Genomic DNA, 17,473 nt, shown 5'->3' on the forward strand with positions numbered 1-17,473 from the left:
TGCACTCCTGATCAGGCGCGTTTCCCCAGTTTTACTGTTAGTCCCCAGAAAGGGTGGGAGGAGTGGGGGGGAAGCGCCGCGGTTCCAGCCGTGGTCTTGTATGGTGTGCTTCAGCAGCTTCTGGAGTCTTATCACGGCACCTCCTCCCTCCCCGCTGATCCTCTCCGAAGCAAGGTTTGGCAGCCCACAGTGATCCGACCGCGGAGTGTTGCTATGCCGGTCTGATCCAGCGTTCCACTTCTCACCTTCTATATTGCAGGGGGTACGTTCCAGTCACTAGGTTCCATTGTGGAGCTTTGTGAGCCCCCTTCCACCCTGCCCCCAGTGTACTCCAGCAGGCCACATGGTGATGAGTGTTGCGTGGTGGGCCTGGAGGGGATTCCTACTCACTGTGGCAATACTTTTCTTAGGGGTGCCTTCTTTTCATGGAATTAAAACCAGCATGGGGGTATTGGAGCATGCCTCCTTTCATGGGCCTCTGCATCCGGGGCTAACGCAGCTCCTCCTCTCCCCCCCGAAGGTCCGTATCGGAGTCACTGGACTGGACGCGTGTTAACGAACCCCCGCGTGCCGGGCTATTCAGCAGATCCTCCCGCTCCTCCTCACCTTCAGTGCATTTCGGGGCTGCCAAGTGTGTAGAGTTCTGCGATCCCTCTCTGCCGCGCCAGCGTTGTATTCCTGCAAGTCTCGAAGCTTCAGGTGGGGGGGGGGGGGGGGGGGGGGGGGACCCACTGTCAATGGATACGCGGCTTCGTATTTCGATTCTTTTGCCTTTTCATGGGGCGCATTGCTGTCGTTGGTGCCTCTGCAAAGCCATCAGGTCGATCGGTGTGGTCCGTTGGTTATATCCAGAATGCTAGGTGATTGCAGGTCTGTCGGCGCTGAGACTCCTTTCCATCCGCCATCTTTGTTGCGTGCGGTGCCCGCATCAGAAAGTTCAAATATCCTCTTTAGCAGCGGTTTAAATGTGTTCCGCTCCGATACAACTGCTCTTCTCGATCTCCGACGTCGATCCGTGGGTTCTGGTGGCTCGCATATTTTATTTTAAGGGTATTAGGGGTTCGAGAAGGGATTGGGACCGGGAGCTCAACGAGGAGGCATCCTACGGCGTCCTCGGCTGGCCACGCCCCCCGTTTCTTTATTTCAAGTGAGGACTCAAAACAGATGAGTGATGGAATAAAGTCCACTAGAAAGAAACAGGTCCAAGAAAAGTTTGTCAACTAAACCCTGAACTTGTAATTAATAGAAATACAGCACAAGAATCATGAGAAAACCTGCAATATAAAAGAGTATAAAATAAAAGTCAAAATTAGTACATCCCCATGATGCTTACCTTAGCAGCCCCAACAGCTTTAATTTTCAGCAGCAGATCAACAAATGCCACACGTACTTTCTCAGAATTGTCGTGGAGATTATATTTCAAGGATGGGAGGAGTTGCTCGAGGAAAGGGTGGCTTAGTTTGTTGTCCAAAAGTATGGGCAGGCACTGCAAGAGAAATCAACGAAAACATTAATGAGGAGTTGCAATGAGAAGAGAACAAATAGAAAGGAGCAAAATGATAAGGTATTTTTTATTCCTGTACTTCTGCAAAGGAATAGTCATTTTGTCAGTGTCCCACCATCCTTCAAGGTGATGGCAGCTGCCAGAACAAAGGCACAAATACCTAGTGGAAATACTGCCTGCCACAGAAGGCAATTCTGTGGCAACACTGAAGAAGTCAGAAGGACAACTCTATAAGATCGACCTAGACTGCTAACAGTACAGCAGGAAAACAGACAAATATCAACTAAGTAAACCTGCTCCTTTCAAGATCCAGTGACAAGAGAGGGGGCAGCGTCTAAGACAAACATTAAGTGCCAGTACTCATAGGGGATGGTCAAAGCATCCCCCCAATCAAAAGAGCTACGGAGAAAGTTGTTAGGGTGGCCAACAATTATGGTTGGCCCCAAGAACTTCCACTCAGCCCAGGCCACCCCCAAAGGTTGTGAAAGGCAGAGCCCATAGATTCACACTTATCTAAACCAACATGGAGGCTGCCATGTGGGCTCATGAAGAGCCCACGTGTGTAGAACAGCAACCTTTACCCTATCTTGAGGTTCCCTATAACAAAGCAAGCCCTGAAATACAAAATGGCCAGGAGCAAGAGTAAAAAAGTGTTTAGGTACCACCAACTGATAACAAAAAGGAAGTGAGCTACCAATACAGTAAAACGGCTTGAATCTTGGTGAAGCCACAATTTAGTACAACAGCCTACTCCTTAAAATCAGTGTAGGGTGATAGAATCAACCTAGAGCAGAAATGGGGTGCTTGGGAAGAACTCCTGTGAGCCTTTTAGGCGAACCAAGATAAACTCGAAAAAGTTAAACAAGAAAAAGCGTTGCAATGGCATGGGGCTTCATTAGGCGTCCCTCTAGCCACCAAAATAAGGAACAAGTTACTTACCTGTAACTGTTGTTCTCCGGCATGGGTCTGGCATGGATTCACATGCTCATGAATATTCCCCGTCGTCAGGCTGGGAATCCTCGGTAAAGAAAAAATCAGTATCAGTTTCGTTTCTGATCTGTCTTTCGTAGTAGTAACCAATCACTGATCTCTGCGTCATACTGACCCCAGCCAATGACTGCCCTCTACCTAAGCCCCGCCTCTGGCAGCCATCTTCAGATTTGGTAGCACGTGAAGTGGCAGTATGACCAAGTGAAGAGACGCAGAGGGGTAGGCGGGAGGGTTCGCATGTGAATCCATGCCAGACCCATGCCGGAGAACAACAGTTACAGGTAAGTAACTTGTTCCTTCTCCAGCCTGCGGTCTGGCATGGATTCACATGCTCATGAATAAAGAATACATAGCAGTACACACATGCACAACCACGGGAGGTGGCAAAGGCTCAACATTAAGCATTACATCAAACTCAACATTAAGCAATTCTTACCTCCTCACCAGGCTCACCTTAGGCGAACAGGTTGCGCAGCACTGCTTGGCCGACCCTGGACTCCTCCCTGGAATCCCGATCGACGCAGTAGAATTTCGTGAAGTTGTGCGTCGACCTCCACGTAGCAGCCCTGCAGATGTCCAGCAAGGGCACACCAGATAGGAACGCCGTGGTAGCTGCGATCGCTCTGGTGGAATGGGCTCTCGGACGGCCAGGCAGCGGTCGGTTTGCCAACCGATGACAGTACATGATACAGCCGGAGAGCCATCTGGAAATGGAGGCCTTTGAGAGAGCCTTCCCCTGATTGACAGGTCCAAAGTTCGCAAAAAGTTGTGACGTCTTCCAAAAACACTTCGTGCGGTCCACGTAGAACTTAAGCGCTCTAGCCACATCCAGCGAGTGCAAAGTCCTTTCGGCCGGCGACAAAGGCGACGGGAAGAAAACAGGCAACACCAAGGTTTCGTTGAGGTGGAAGTCCGACGGCACCTTGGGCATGAAGGAGGGGTGCGTCCTGAGCACTACCCTTGTGTCGTGAAAAGTCAAGTACGGGGGCTTGCAGGAAAGGGCCTGGATCTCTCCCACTCTTCGTGCGGAGGTGATGGCCACAAGAAACGCTGTTTTCCACAACAAGAACTTCAACGGAGCCGAGTGCAGAGGCTCGAACGGAGGTCCCATGAGCTTGGTCAGCACCACGTTGAGCTCCCACGCCGGGGCCGGGGCCGGAGCCTTCACCGGTGGGAACGATCTGAACAGTCCCTTCATGAATTCTTTCACCAGACGAGACCACAAAGACGTCCGCCCTGTGGTTCTGGTGTATCGGGAGATCGCAGCAAGATGAATCTTGATAGACGCGTGCGCCAGTCCAGCCTTGGCCAGCGTCAGAAGGTACGGTAGTACCTGGGGAGCCGTAATCCGTAGAGGGTTAATCTTCTGTGCGCGGCACCAGACAGAGAACCTCTTCCATTTGTGTCCATAGCATTTAAGAGTTGAGGACGCCCTGGCCTTTGCAAGAACCTCTCTGCAGTCGGCCGGTATGTCGTACCCTCCAAACTCTAACGCTGCAGGAGCCAGGCCTGCAAGTTCAGCGACTTCGGGTTGTGATGGAGGATGGCGCCTCCTTCCCTGGAGAGAAGATCCCCCGTCCACTGGCAGCTTGATTGACGGGGACGCTGACAAGTCCAGAAGGTCCGGGAACCATATCTGCCTCGGCCACGCAGGTGCGACGAGGGTCATCCTGCACCGTGACCTCTTGAGCTGGTTGATGAGCCGGATGAGCAATGACAATGGAGGGAACGCGTATAGAAACAGGCCCTCCCAGGGGAGCGAGAAAGCATCGCCCATGCTCCTCGGCTGGGGAAACCTGCCGGCGAACCTCCGGCACTTGGAGTTCGTCGCCGTCGCGAACAGATCGATCTGGGGAGTGCCCCACTGTCGGACGAGGCGGTCCACTAGATCCTGTCGTAGTTCCCACTCGTAGCACGAGCGCAGCTCTCTGCTGAGCGAGTCGGCGATGGTGTTTTTTATCCCTGCCAGATGAAACGGCACCAGAAACATCCCTTGGGCGACAGCCCAATGCCACAGATCCTGCGCCTCCTTGGACAGGGCTGGGGATCTGGTACCGCCCTGCTTCCTGATGTAGAACATGGTGGTGGTGTTGTCGGTGAAGATCCTCACCACCTTGCCCTTGAGGGACGGAAGGAAGGACCTGAGGGCCCAAAACACTGCACGGAGCTCCAGGACGTTGATATGGAGGGACTTCTCCGTCGGAAGCCAAAGGCCTCTCGCGTGCAGATTTTCGGTGTGCGCTCCCCAACCTTCCAGGGAGGCATCCGTGGTCACTGTCTCCTGGTGGCCGGGGGTCTGGAAGTCCATGCCCGCCGTCAGATGCGCGCGGGCGCTCCACCAACGGATCCCTCATCGGAAACTCTCGTCGAGTGTGATCCTCTCCTCGAAGCTGCCCGTCGTCTGGATCCAACGCGCGTCCAGGAACTCCTGCAACGGGCGCATCCGGAGCCTGCACAGGCGGATGAGATAAATGCAAGAAGACATCATTCCGAGGAGGGGCTTGATGGACCTCACCCTGGCCGCGTCCGCAACCAGCATCCGCTGCACCTTGCCCAAGATGGCCCTCGTCCTTTCCTCCGACGGAGAGGCCAGAAGCGACACTGTGTCGAGCTTCGCTCCCAGAAACAGTGCGTCTTGCGCGGGCACCAGGTGGGACTTGGTGTAGTTTATGGAGAATCCCAGGTCCGTGAGTAATTGGACGGTCCTTGCCGTGTGCTCCACGGCGAGCTCCTTCGTCTTTGCTCGGATGAGCCAGTCGTCCAGGTAGGGGTAGACGTAGATCCCTCTCGGCGCAGCTGCGCCGCCACCGGTGCGAGGCACTTGGTGAACACCCTAGGTGCCGACCTCACTCCGAAGGGAAGGGCTTTGAACTGGTAGTGATGCCCTTGGACCACGAACCTGAGAAACTTTCGTTGTCCCTTTAGGATGGGAATATGGAAGTAGGCATCCTCCAAATCCAACGACAACAGGAAATCGCCCTCCTCCACTTGACCCAGGACGTGCTGCAGGGTGACCATCCGGAACTTCTGTGCTTGATGAATTTGTTCAGTCGTTGTAGGTCCAGGATGGGACGCCATCCTCCCGTCTTCTTCACGAGGAAGTATCTTGAGTAAACTCCGGAGCCCCGAAGCCTCTTTGGGACGAGTTCGATGGCGCCCTTCTTGCGCATCGCCTTTACCTCCAAGAGAAGTTGAGGGACGTGATGTTCTTTCGTGGCCACAGGGGGGACGCGCGGGCACCTCTTTATAAACTCGAGCACGTGACCCTGAGCTAAGGCATCCAGCACCCAACGGTCGGTGGAGATGGACTCCCACACGCTGACGAAGCTCGCCAGCCAGCCTCCCACCGGGGTGCTTCGGTGGGGGCCCGACCCCACGGCCGGTTCAGTCCTGCTTCGACGAGGCTTTGCCGCCTTGTCCTCCTTGGCGACGACGGCGGGGTCCGCCTGACTTGCCTCGTCCCCTGTAAGCTTCCTGTGACGACAAACGGGCCGCTTGACGGTAGGTGGAAAATCCACCGCTGGAACCTTTGAAGGCACCCGGTTTGCCTCTGCCGCTCCGAAAGGGCGGCCGCCGTTGCTGGAGAACCCCAAGAGCCTGGGCCGTCTCCGTGTCCGCCTTGATGGCTTGAAGGGAATCGTCCGCTGTTTTCCCAAACAGGTTGTTTCCGTCAAACGGCATGTCCAAGACTCTGGCCTGCACGTCCTGACGGAAGTCAGTAGCCTTGAGCCATCAACGCCGCCTAAGGCACACGCCGTTGCCCAACTGGCGAAATCCAGTGTCAGCGATGTCCGTCGCAATCGTAATGGCGTGGTCCGACGCCACCTCTCCTTCCTGCAAGATCTCTAGGGCTTCCGCCCTCATGTCGTCTGGTAGGAAATCCAGCAGGGGGGCCAGTTTGTACCACAACTCCCTGTTGTAGCGGGCTACGATAGCCAAGGAGTTGGCCGCATTAATCGACGTCGCTGCCGACGAGATGACTCTGCGTTCCACCGTGTCTAATTTCTTTCCCTCGCCGTCCGGCGGAGAGGTCGACGTAGAGGCCGCTCCCCCCCGCTTTCTTCCTGGCCCCGGCAGAGACGACCGAGTCCGGGGCCGGCTGTGCGCGAAGGCACAAGGGGGCCGCGTCCGGGACCCGGTACTTCTTCTCGTATCGATCCCTTCTAGCCGGCGTCGTGGATTGGTTCTTGAGGAGGGCGAGGCCCTCATCCCAAATATCGTCCAGCAGAGGTACAGCGAGGACCGTCTTCCTCTTGGCCTTGCGCCGTTGATAAAGGAAACCTTCCTTCTTCTCTTCCGGGCATAGCTGGAAAAGCTCGGATGCCCCTGGCGATCATGGAGTGAAACGATGCAATCTCGTCGGGCGGGGAAGCCCGGGTGGGAGGTGACGACGGGAGATCCTCGTCGTAAACCTCGTTGTCTGTACCCGTCGCGGCCGTGTCAGTCCCTGTATCATCCCCACGTGTCGTGGACGGGGAGGAGGGCTGAACAGGGCGCGATGGCTGAAAAGGAGGTGGAGGATGAATACTCCTTCTCTTAGGGGGAGGGCTCCCAGAAGGGCCTGGCTCCGGGTCCCCTGTCGGGAGCGGTTCCTCCGTTGGTGGTAACGGCAGTCTTGTCCTTATCTCCGAGCATAAGGACTGAATAGCCAACAAAATGGCCGCCGAGTTGTCTTGCGGCACTGGTTGAGGGGAGTGCGACGGGCTGTCAGGAGCCCCGTCGGCACCCTCGACGTTCTCGTCGTCTCCTACGTCGGGGTCCCTCCCGACGTGCTGGTCTTCTTCCACGCCAACGCCGTGGCTTAAGACTTCGATCAGCTCCTCCTCAGAGGTTGAGGCCGAATCCACGACAACCTCCTGCCCCCCCTTTTTCTTCTCCGTCGCAGGTTTCACGGGGGTCCTGTCGATGGGCATGAAAGAGGACTCCCTCTGCGGTGGCAGGGAGACTCTGGGCCCCGAGGTCGCCACCACTGGTGTAGCCTCCACAGGCTGAGCCAGGGCTGCCGCGATTGTCTCGATAGAGGCCTTGGCTGGGTGGATTAAGGCTTTCACCACCTTAGGTGCGCTCACCGCCTTCTCCTTGGGGGGAGGGTCACCGCCTCGCTCCCCCTCCGATGGGGCCTTCGAGCTCGACCGGGGTCTCTCCAGGAGCTTCGCCGGGTGCTCGGCCTTCCTCTTACCAGAGCCAGAGCGTTGGCTCGTGGTTGATGGCGCCGGGGAGGATGCGCCCTGCCTGGCGCCCGTAGAGCCCGACCGTTCGGCGCTCCCGGTGCCAGCGGACGCGCGGTGCTTGGCCTTCTGTTGGACCCCCGTCGCCGGGGCGCCCTCAAAGGTCTTAGAAGACCGCTCAGACTTCTTCTCGTCTGACGGGCTCTTTCCTTCCAGCCAGTTGGCGAGACGTTGATGGCGGTCCTTCATGGTCCGCTCCGACATATTGCCGCAAAACGCACAGTCCTTCTCCACGTGCGTCTTGTCCTCATGTAGGCAGTAAAGGCAAAGGGAGTGTTCGTCCTCCTTAAATACATTCTGAAGCTGGCATCCAGGGCAGACCCTGAACAGCTTTCCGGGCGTCGAGCTTCCCTTCTCCTGGGCCATGTCCGAGATGGGCCTGAGAAACTTCTGGAGTCCTCCAAAAGCGTGGCTCGACGAAATCTTCACCCTTGAGGGGCGTAGACGAATCCGACACGGGTCCCCGTTAATCGGATGAAGAGACGGTGGAGCTTGAGGCTCTTTTGACCAAAAAAATCGAAATTTTTCTGTGAAAAAACATGAAAAAAGCACTAATGCTCGAGAGCAATAGCACGAGGATCCCAACACTTGAACGTGCGGTAAAAATCTGAAGATGGCTGCCAGAGGCAGGGCTTAGGTAGAGGGCAGTCATTGGCTGTGGTCAGTATGACTCAGAGATCAGTGATTGGTTACTACTACGAAAGACAGATCAGAAACGAAACTGATACTGATTTTTTCTTTACCGAGGATTCCCAGCCTGACGACGGGGAATATTCATGAGCTTGTGAATCCATGCCAGAGAAATCAAAGTTCCAAAAAAGGAGGGATTGCAAAAAGGCTTAGAAACCATAAAAACTGGCTCTTAATCGCCAAAAATGAATTCTCTCTTCATACTTCTAAAGGCAGTTTTTCTACCAACCTCTGTTGAGAGCACTGCTAACAATCCCAATGAGGGGCTAACACAGACATATATAGAAGTCTATTTTTGCAGTTAAAACAAGGCATTGATGCCCCTAAATACTGCATTTGATAAGCAAGAGGTATACAGAATACCTGGGTGGTTAGGATTAAGTAAAGTGCCTGGTGTCATTGTATATTCAATTCCCATGAATGTATTAGCTATGTCAATTTTCAACAGTAGGTTTAACATAATTAGAACTGTCATAGTGCAGAGAAGTATTTAGAACCATAGAGCTACATTTCTTCGCTTCATGTAAATTCAAGACTGGCACTTACACAAGATTCCAGTGTGCACTTATACAAGATCTGCCTTTCTAACTTGAACGTAGCACTTAGAAGCGGATTGCAAATTGATTATATATATTTTCATTGAAAAAAACCTTAGTTAAATTGCACAGATTTAACACACCAAAACCCCTACATTTCAGTGGCTGTGGGAAGTCAAGATCAGCTTAATTTGGTGTGCTCCTGTTGATGTCTGCCATAAGGTCATTGTGAATCCCTTTTCTTATAATATGTATGTGGCAATGGGCTTTACAATGGGAACGCATTAAGCTGGTCATGACTTCACACATCTGCTGAATTTCAAGGGTTTTGTTAAGTTAAATCTGCGCAACTGAACTGCATCCCAGCGAAGCTTCTTTCAGTGAATGTCAAGGGTTTTGTTATGCCATCGTTTTTCTTTTATGGGCCACTAGCCACAGCCTTTGGCTAGTGTCCACTTGGTCCTTGCTCCCCCAATATGTTTCTTTTGGACCCACTAGGTGGCCATGGAGTGAGCACAGACTTTGTGCTCACTGGCCAGGGCCATATTACACCCCTTGACATGTTGCTCCAATAGCTTACCCCACACCTCACTGTAGCTCTAAAATGTCACTTTTATTTAGTAATCACATTTTTTTTAACAATTTTAAAACTTTTTCCCCATAACTGCAGTAATATTAACAATGGACTACAAATTACCCAAAAATATTTGCGGTTGTGATGCAGTTACAAAAACCCTGAATATGCAAAAAAAACCTGAATATGCCTCCACCCCCACCCAACTCACCAATTTCACAAAGTCTTCACATTCCCCCTCTAGCCTCATGCCATTTGATCCCACACCACCACCCCTTCCAACCGAATGGCATTTTTTTTACTTTTTGTTTTCGTACAACACTGATGATTACACCAAATGTTCACGAATATCACCCGAATTGAGAAACAAAAATGCTGTTCTTTTGTCTCCGAAAAGAAAGCACACCCTGGGAGATATAGCTATAATTTTCGGAGATGGTGGAACCTCCTTCTCTGTCAAATACTTAAAAACTGGTGGAGGCAATAACCCCAGACCGACCCCGACTCCCAGAAATCAACTCAACGCTTCATGCCCAGGTTGTATAGTACCTGGTATACTTATTTTTTTTTAACTTTCTTTATTTGTTTTGCATATCAGTGAACAATAACACCTTGCCAAATAGTAATACCCCGCCCCCCTAAGCAACCAAATACAGCACATGAAATTCAATTTACAGTTATAGCAATTAGGCATTGTAAAGCATGACGGGGTCCAACCCAATGTTGCAGGAGTATGATCTCGGTAAGATTGGTTCACATATAGTACTTATCCCCACACATTTCTCCACACACAGGATTCCTCAATTCGCCTGGTTTTTATATTGTACAAAGTTTGTTACCCACATAAATGGGGCTATGCACCCTCGTCAAGAGCGCAACCCTGATGTGGTGGGGCTCCCCCCCCCCCCCAAAGCCGGTGAGTTCAGCATTAATTTGGCAATATAGTGTCTGAGAGGGTCCCAGTAGTCGAGGGGTCTGCTACCGCTTGGTAACTTTGTTGCGTACACTGTTTCTCTTTTTTCACATGCATTCATAAAGTTTAGCCAGTTCCGAAAACATGGTGCTCTATGCTTTCCCAGGTCTTGGTAATTAGAAATCTAGCAGTTAAGGATGCTATCCCCAATGGTTTTCTTTTCGCTTGGTTGCCCCCTTCAATCATTGCCAACAGCCAAAGCTCTGGGGTGTAATGCCTCCGAAACATTAACATCTGGGACGTGGCGTTCTCAATTTCTTCCCAGAAGAGCCTAATATGTGGGCAGGACCATGCCACATGACAGAAGTCAGCTGGTTCCCAGGCGCATCTTTTACAATGGGTAGGGGATCTCTCAGGGAAGAACTGATGCAGGCGGGTGGGTGAATAATAGACCTGATGTAGGAATTTAAAGCGGATCAGTCGGAGCCAGCTGCTCAGAGACAGGTTACGAGTAAGCATGAAAGCAGTTTTTCCACTGCTCTTCTGTTACCACTGTCTCCAGTGCTAGCTGCCACCTGATTCTAAAGTTCTGACCATTTACTTCCTTCTGTGCTATAATCATCTTGTAGATGGTGAAGACCAATTTCCTAGGGGACAATCGGGTAATTAAATATTGAAGTATTCAGGACGGGTCAGGGGGTTGCAGGAAACCTGGCCATTTGGATTTGATTACCTCCGTGAGGCAGAAATAGAGCAGCATAGTTACTGCCGTCCGTTTTCAGGGTGTCCCATGTAATAAAGTCCCTGTTGTGTACAAGATCTCCGAAGGTGGTGATCTCCAGCCTCTCAAAATATGTTTGTAATATTTGTTTGTGGGTAATAGGGACCCTGTCTAGTTTGAAAATGGGAAGATCCGAAGAATAGCAAGACCGCCCTCACCCACCAGGAATACCTGGGCCCAGGCTTTACATGTAGTTTCAGATCGTACAGATTACCCCGGGGGGGGGGGGGGGGGGGGGTATTGTGTGCGTGTGTGTGTGTGTGACCACACAGAGTATTGAATCTGAGCAGCCAGGAAGTATGGAAGAAGTTACCTGTTCTCCAGCACGGGTCTGGCATGGATTCACATGCTCATGAATATTCCCAGTCAGGCTGGGAATCCTCAGTAAAAGAAAAACAGTTTCAGTTTCATTTCTAAACAGTCTTTCTCCTATAAACCAATCACTGAGCTCTGGGTCCTACTGCCCCCAGCCAATGTCTGCCCTCAACATAAGCCCCTCCTCTGCCATCCACCTTCAGATTTGGCAGCACGTAAATTGGTAGTAGGACCAAGAGAAGAGCGGCAGAGGGGCAGGCGGGAGGGCTTGCATGTTAATCAATGCCTGACCCATGCTGGAGAAGAACAAGTTACTTATTTTACCTGGTAACGTTCTTTCGATGGGATGTTCCTCTGACGTATTCCACATCTATGACAGTAATGAGCACAGCTGTGCTGCCTCGAAAAAAAAAAAATCAACGTAGGCGTCCGGCGACAATGAGGGTCGACGTCACCGGATGTTATATCTAGGAGGCACGGCGCCTGTAGCCTCAGTTGTAGTTATTTCCCAGAACGGGTAGCACCAATCTTCTGCCAGTATGACTACAGAAAGCCTTGCGGAAACGTAAGCTGCAATCGTATAAGAAATTCTGTAAAGGGGCAGGCTTCGATGTGGAATACGTCGGAGGAACATCCCATCGAAAGAACGTTACCAGGTAAGATAAGTAACTTTTCCTTCGAGGGGATTGTGTCATCCGACGTATTCCACATCTAACATCTATGACAGACTCCCAAAGCAGTACCAACGTATGGAGGTGGGAAAAGAATTTACAAATTTAGAATTTTAGAATGCCCAAGCAAATTGCTGAATATAGTACTGCCTTACCAAAGGCTAAATCCTGCCCATGGATGGAGTCCAGGGAATAGGGTCTCGCAAAGGTATGGCCAGAACTCCATGTGGCTGCTTCGCAAATACTGCGAATTGGAACGCCCCTCTATAGAGCCGTGGAAGCAGCCACACCGCTAGTAGAGTGAGCCCGTTAGCCTACTGGAGGGTCCTTACCCGCTAAACGAGAACACTCGGAGATAGTCAAAATGATCCATCTGGACATGGTCTGCTTGGAAACATCCCGACCTAAACGCCTTCCAGCATAACCAACAAAAAGCTGATCGTCCACTCTGACACGGGACATCCGTGAGAGATAGAAACTCAAAGCTCTCCTAGAATCCAACCTATGGAGCCTCTCCTCTTCCTTACCAGGATGCGGAGGAGGATAAAACGTCGGAAGAATCACCTTCTGGCTTAAATGAAATTCCGACACAACCTTCGGAAGAAAAGGAGGACGAACCCTAAGGACAACCCTGTCCTTATAGAACACCGTGAAAGGTGGCTTGGCGGAAAGTGCCTGCAACTCACTCTGCGTGCAGAAGTAACCGCAACTAAAAATACAGTCTTAATTGACAACAGTCTCAACGGGAAAGAATGCAAGGGCTCAAACAGAGCTCCCATTAGGAACTTTAAGACCAAATTCAAATTCATATCCCATCCCGGCACCTGGAAAGGCGACGGCGGAAACACATTAGTTAGCCCTTTTAGAAACTGAGAAATCAAAGGGATATTAAAATAAGAACATTCCTCAGACGAGCGCTTAAATATGCACAGCGCCGCCAGGTAACCCTTAATGGTACCCACTTGCAGGCCATTGTGGGCTAAAGAAAGCAAAAAAAAACAAAACCAAAGGAATGGAACATTGAAAAGGATCCACATTCTGTACCCTGCACCAGTCACAAAATTTTCTCCAACGGCAACGCTACAGGGATTTCGTTGCGGGCCTTCTGGCCGAAAGCAACACCTCCATCACGTCTTCAGGGAGGACCTAATCCTTATACCTCAACCTTTCACATACCAAGCATGAAGGCTGAGAGACTTGACCTCTGGATGGAGAACCCAAATCCCCTCCCGTGAGAGCAGATCGTCTCGGTAGGGAAGACGGCGTGGAGGGCAGATGGACATGTCTAGAAGGTCCGGGTACCACGCTCTCCTGCCCCATGCCAGAGCAATGAGGATCATTCGGGAATCAAACCTCTGTAACCTCAACACTTGCAGAATGACGGGGACTGGAGGAAACTCGTGCAGCAGTGGGAAGGACCACTCTACTACGAACGCGTCCCCTAAGGCTCCTCTTGGAGTAAATCCCTGCGAGCAGAATCTCTCGCACTTCCGGTTGACACTGGTGGCGAAGAGATCCACTTGTGGGGATCCCCAAAGGGCAAAGATCTCCAAAAGAACTTCCTGAGCCAGCTCCCACTCGTGAGAGACCGTGCTCTGACTGCTCAGAGCTTCGACCGCCGCGTTTTAGTCTCCGGCCAGATGAACTGCCGAGATCGAAATCTCCTGCTGGATGGCCCAGAAAAAGAGCTGCATCGCCTCCCTGCACAACAGGAGTGACCCCGCCCCCCCTTTTTGTTGAGATAGTGCATGGTCACTGTATTGTCTGTCATAATCGGGACATTCTTCCCCCGCACAGACGGCAGAAAAGCCTTCAGGGCTACAGGCCACAGTTCTAACAGATTGATGTGGAGTCTGGACTCTGACGGAGACCAACGGCCGCTGGCTGTCAGCTCGTTGGCATGAGCTCCCCACCCCGTGAGGGATGCGTACGTCACGATCGTCACCTCCGGCCATGGTTGGCAAAACAGAGCACCCTCCATCAGATTTCCTTCGACGGCCCACCACAGAAGATCCTGTGCGACCGAGGGCGGAATCTGAACGTGATCCGACATCCTGCCGGAGAACTACGACCACTGCATCTTGAGAGCCCACTGCAGAGATCTCATCCGCAGCCTGGCCTCTGTCACCAGAAAAAGGCAGGATGCCATGAGTCCGAGCAACCTCAAGAACTCGAACGCCAGGAGACTCTGGGCACGTTGAAACTGGTCCATCATCTGCAGAATGTGATGAGCCCTCATCTGGGGAGGCGAACACTGCCCCAAGGATGTGTCGAGCACTGCTATGATGTACTGGAGCCGCTGGGTAGGTGTCAAATGAGACTTCTTTAAATTGAGGGAGAAGCCCAGCTTGTGAAGGGAGTGGCAGGTGATGTACAGATCATCCAGGACTTGCTCGGGAGAGCGCGCCCTGATCAGGCAATCGTCGAGGTAGGGGTAGACGTGAATCCCCCCCTTTCCTGAGATACGCTACCAACACCACCATCAGCTTGGTGAAGACCCTCAGGGCGGAGGTCAATCCGAACGGCAGGACCCGAAACTGAAAATGCGTGTCGCCAACCGCGAACCTCAGGTATCTCCTGTGCTTGGGATGAATCGGCACATGAATGTAAGCATCAATGAGGTCGAGAGACACTAACCAATGAAGTTGAAGGGCCTGGAGGACTTGAGAAAGTAACCATCTTGAACTTGTCCTTCCTGAGGAGCTTGTTCAAACTACGCAAGTCCATGATGGGTCTCAAGCCTCCGTCTTTTTTTGGGATCAAAAAATATGGGGAATACCATCTTTTGTTCCTCTCCGCTACAGGCACCAGTTCTATGGCGCCTTTCTCCAGCAGGGACAGGATTTCCTGCGCAAGGAGCGGATACGGACGCTTCTAAGAGAGCTTCCCCAGTGGATTGTCGTGAGGCCTCTGCCGGAAGGGAAGACAGTAGCCGTGGGCTATGATCTCCAGAACCCACACATTTGAAGTAATGGCACGCCATTCTACAAGATGCTGCGCCAGTCTTCCCCCAACCGGCGAACCATGGGACATGGCCTCATGACTGAGCTGACGCAGCTGCAGCAGTGCCTGAGGGCAAAGAGGCAACTGCCCGAGCGGCTTTGGCACCTCTAGCACCTTGCTTTCCACCTCTGGTACTCCTACGGTGGCCCCTTTGACTGGCAGCTCCCCTCGATCTACCAAAGGAAGAGTAGTACCGAAAGGAAACTCGCCTCCATTGCTGTCCCCTAGGACGAAAAGGAAGAGGTTGGCGAACTGCAGCGCTCAAAGACTTTGCTGCAGCTTTGGAGGTCTGCACTCGAGTCGTTGGTCGAAAGCCCAGCAGATTTCAATTTATGGATTTTAGATACCCTACCTACCGATAATTTCTTATTCCACTCCCGCAAGGCCTTCGATGTCGAGGACTGGCAGTCATCGCAGTCGTCAGTGGCGTGGCTTTCGCCAAGACACCAGAGGCAAACGTTGTGCGGGTCCGTGATGGATATTTTGGAACTGCAGTCCCAACACTTTTTGAAGCCCGACTTCGGGGTAGAAGACAAAGACATTTTCTCAATTCAAAGTATAAGAACCAAGCGCGCCGAGATTCCGAAGCGAATACGTTCGGGGAAAAAGCGGAACTGAGGCTACAGGTGCCGTGCGTCCTAGATATAACATCCGGTGACGTCGACCCTCAACGGCGGCCCTCGAGGGACAGCCTACCGACATCATCGGCGCAGGACGCCGAAAAAGAAATCCAAGGCAGCACAGCTGTGGTCATTACGGTCATAGATGTAGAATACATCGGAGGACACAATCCCCTCAAACAACAGTTACAGGTAAGGAACTTGTTCCTTCTCCAGCATGGGGTCTGGCATGGATTCACATGCTCATGAATAAAGAATACATAGCAGTTCACACATGCACAACCACGGGAGGTGGCAAGGCTCAACAGAAGCAATCTCTTACCTCCTCACAAGGCTCACCTTCAAGCCAACAGGTTGCGCAGCACTGCTTGGCCGACTCTGGACTCCTCCCTGGAATCCCTGTTGATGCAGTAGAATTTCGTTAAGGTGTGCATCAACCTCCATGTGGCAGCTCTGCAGATGTCCAGCAAGAGGCACACCAGACAGGAACGCCGTTGTAGCAGCAATCGCTCTGGTAGCATGGGCACTCGGACGGCCAGGTAGCAGTCGGTTTGCCAACCAGTGATAGTGAGTGATACAGCTGGAAATGACAGCGTTGGACAGGGCCTTCCCAGGGTTCACAGGACCAAAGTTCACAAAAAGCAGAGAGGATTTCCGGAAACACTTTGTGCGGGCCACATACAACTTCAGCGCTCTAGCCACATCCAGCGAGTGCAAATTCCTTTCAGCCAGCTACAAAGGTGTGAGAAAAAACACAGGTAACAGCAAGTGCTTGTTGCGATAAAATTTTGACGGAACCTTGGGCCTAAAGGAGGGGTACGTCCGCAGCGCCACCCTTGTCTCGTGAAAAGTCGAGTACGGGTGCCTGCAGGACACGGGCTGGTTCTCACCGACTGGTTGAGCAGAGGTGATGGCCACGAGGAAAGCAGTCTTCCACGTCAGAGCTTGAGCGGAGCTGAATGCATAGGTTCGAATGGAGCTCCCATAAGCCTAGTCAGCACCACATTGAGTTCCTACGCCGGAGCCTTCAACAGCGGGAACGAGCAGAACAGTCAGTTGATTCATTCCTTAACTAGATGGTGAGACCACAACGAAGACCGTCCCCAGAGATCTGGTGTAGCGGGATATAGCTGCCAGATGAACTGTGATGGAGGCGTGAGCCAGCCCCGAATTAGCCAACGATAACAAATACGCAAGTACTTGAGGGGCCGTGACGCTCAGAGGGTTGATCTTCTGCGAACGTCACCAAATTGCGAAACGCTTCCATTTGTGTCCATAGAATTTTAAAGTAGACAACACCCGAGCCTTGGCAAGCACCTCCTTGAAGTCCACCAGAAGATCGTAGCCACCGATCTCTAATGCTGCAGGAGACAGGTCTTCAGGTTCAGAAATCCTGGGTCGTGGTGAAGAATTGCACCTCCTTCCCTGGCAAGAAGATCCGCAACCAATGGCAGCTTGACTGGAGGGGACACTGACATGCTCATAAGGTCCGGGTACCAGAACTGCCTCGGCCACGCTGGTGCGACGAGGATCATCCTGCACCGGTACCTTCAGAGTAGATTGAGGACTGGAAGAGGCAACGGCAATGGAGGGAACGCATACAGAAACAGGCTGTTGCAGAGGAATGAGAATGCGTCCCCCATGATCC

The 17,473-nt window shown here is 52.1% G+C and overlaps 1 protein-coding gene across 1 annotated transcript in view; it reads right to left on the bottom strand.

Moving 5' to 3' along the window:
* Positions 1–17,473, bottom strand: part of NCAPG2 (non-SMC condensin II complex subunit G2) — a 1,155,695-nt gene that overhangs the window by 516,362 nt on the left and 621,860 nt on the right. Inside the window, exon 13 of the mRNA XM_069647980.1 lies at positions 1,334–1,486. Coding sequence (XP_069504081.1) covers positions 1,334–1,486 — 153 coding nt within the window. The remainder of the gene's footprint in view (positions 1–1,333; positions 1,487–17,473) is intronic.

This window comes from Ambystoma mexicanum, chromosome 2q (assembly GCF_040938575.1).
Source record: "Ambystoma mexicanum isolate Mex_15411 chromosome 2q, UKY_AmexF1_1, whole genome shotgun sequence".
In the NCBI taxonomy this organism is placed as follows: Eukaryota; Metazoa; Chordata; class Amphibia; order Caudata; family Ambystomatidae; genus Ambystoma; species Ambystoma mexicanum.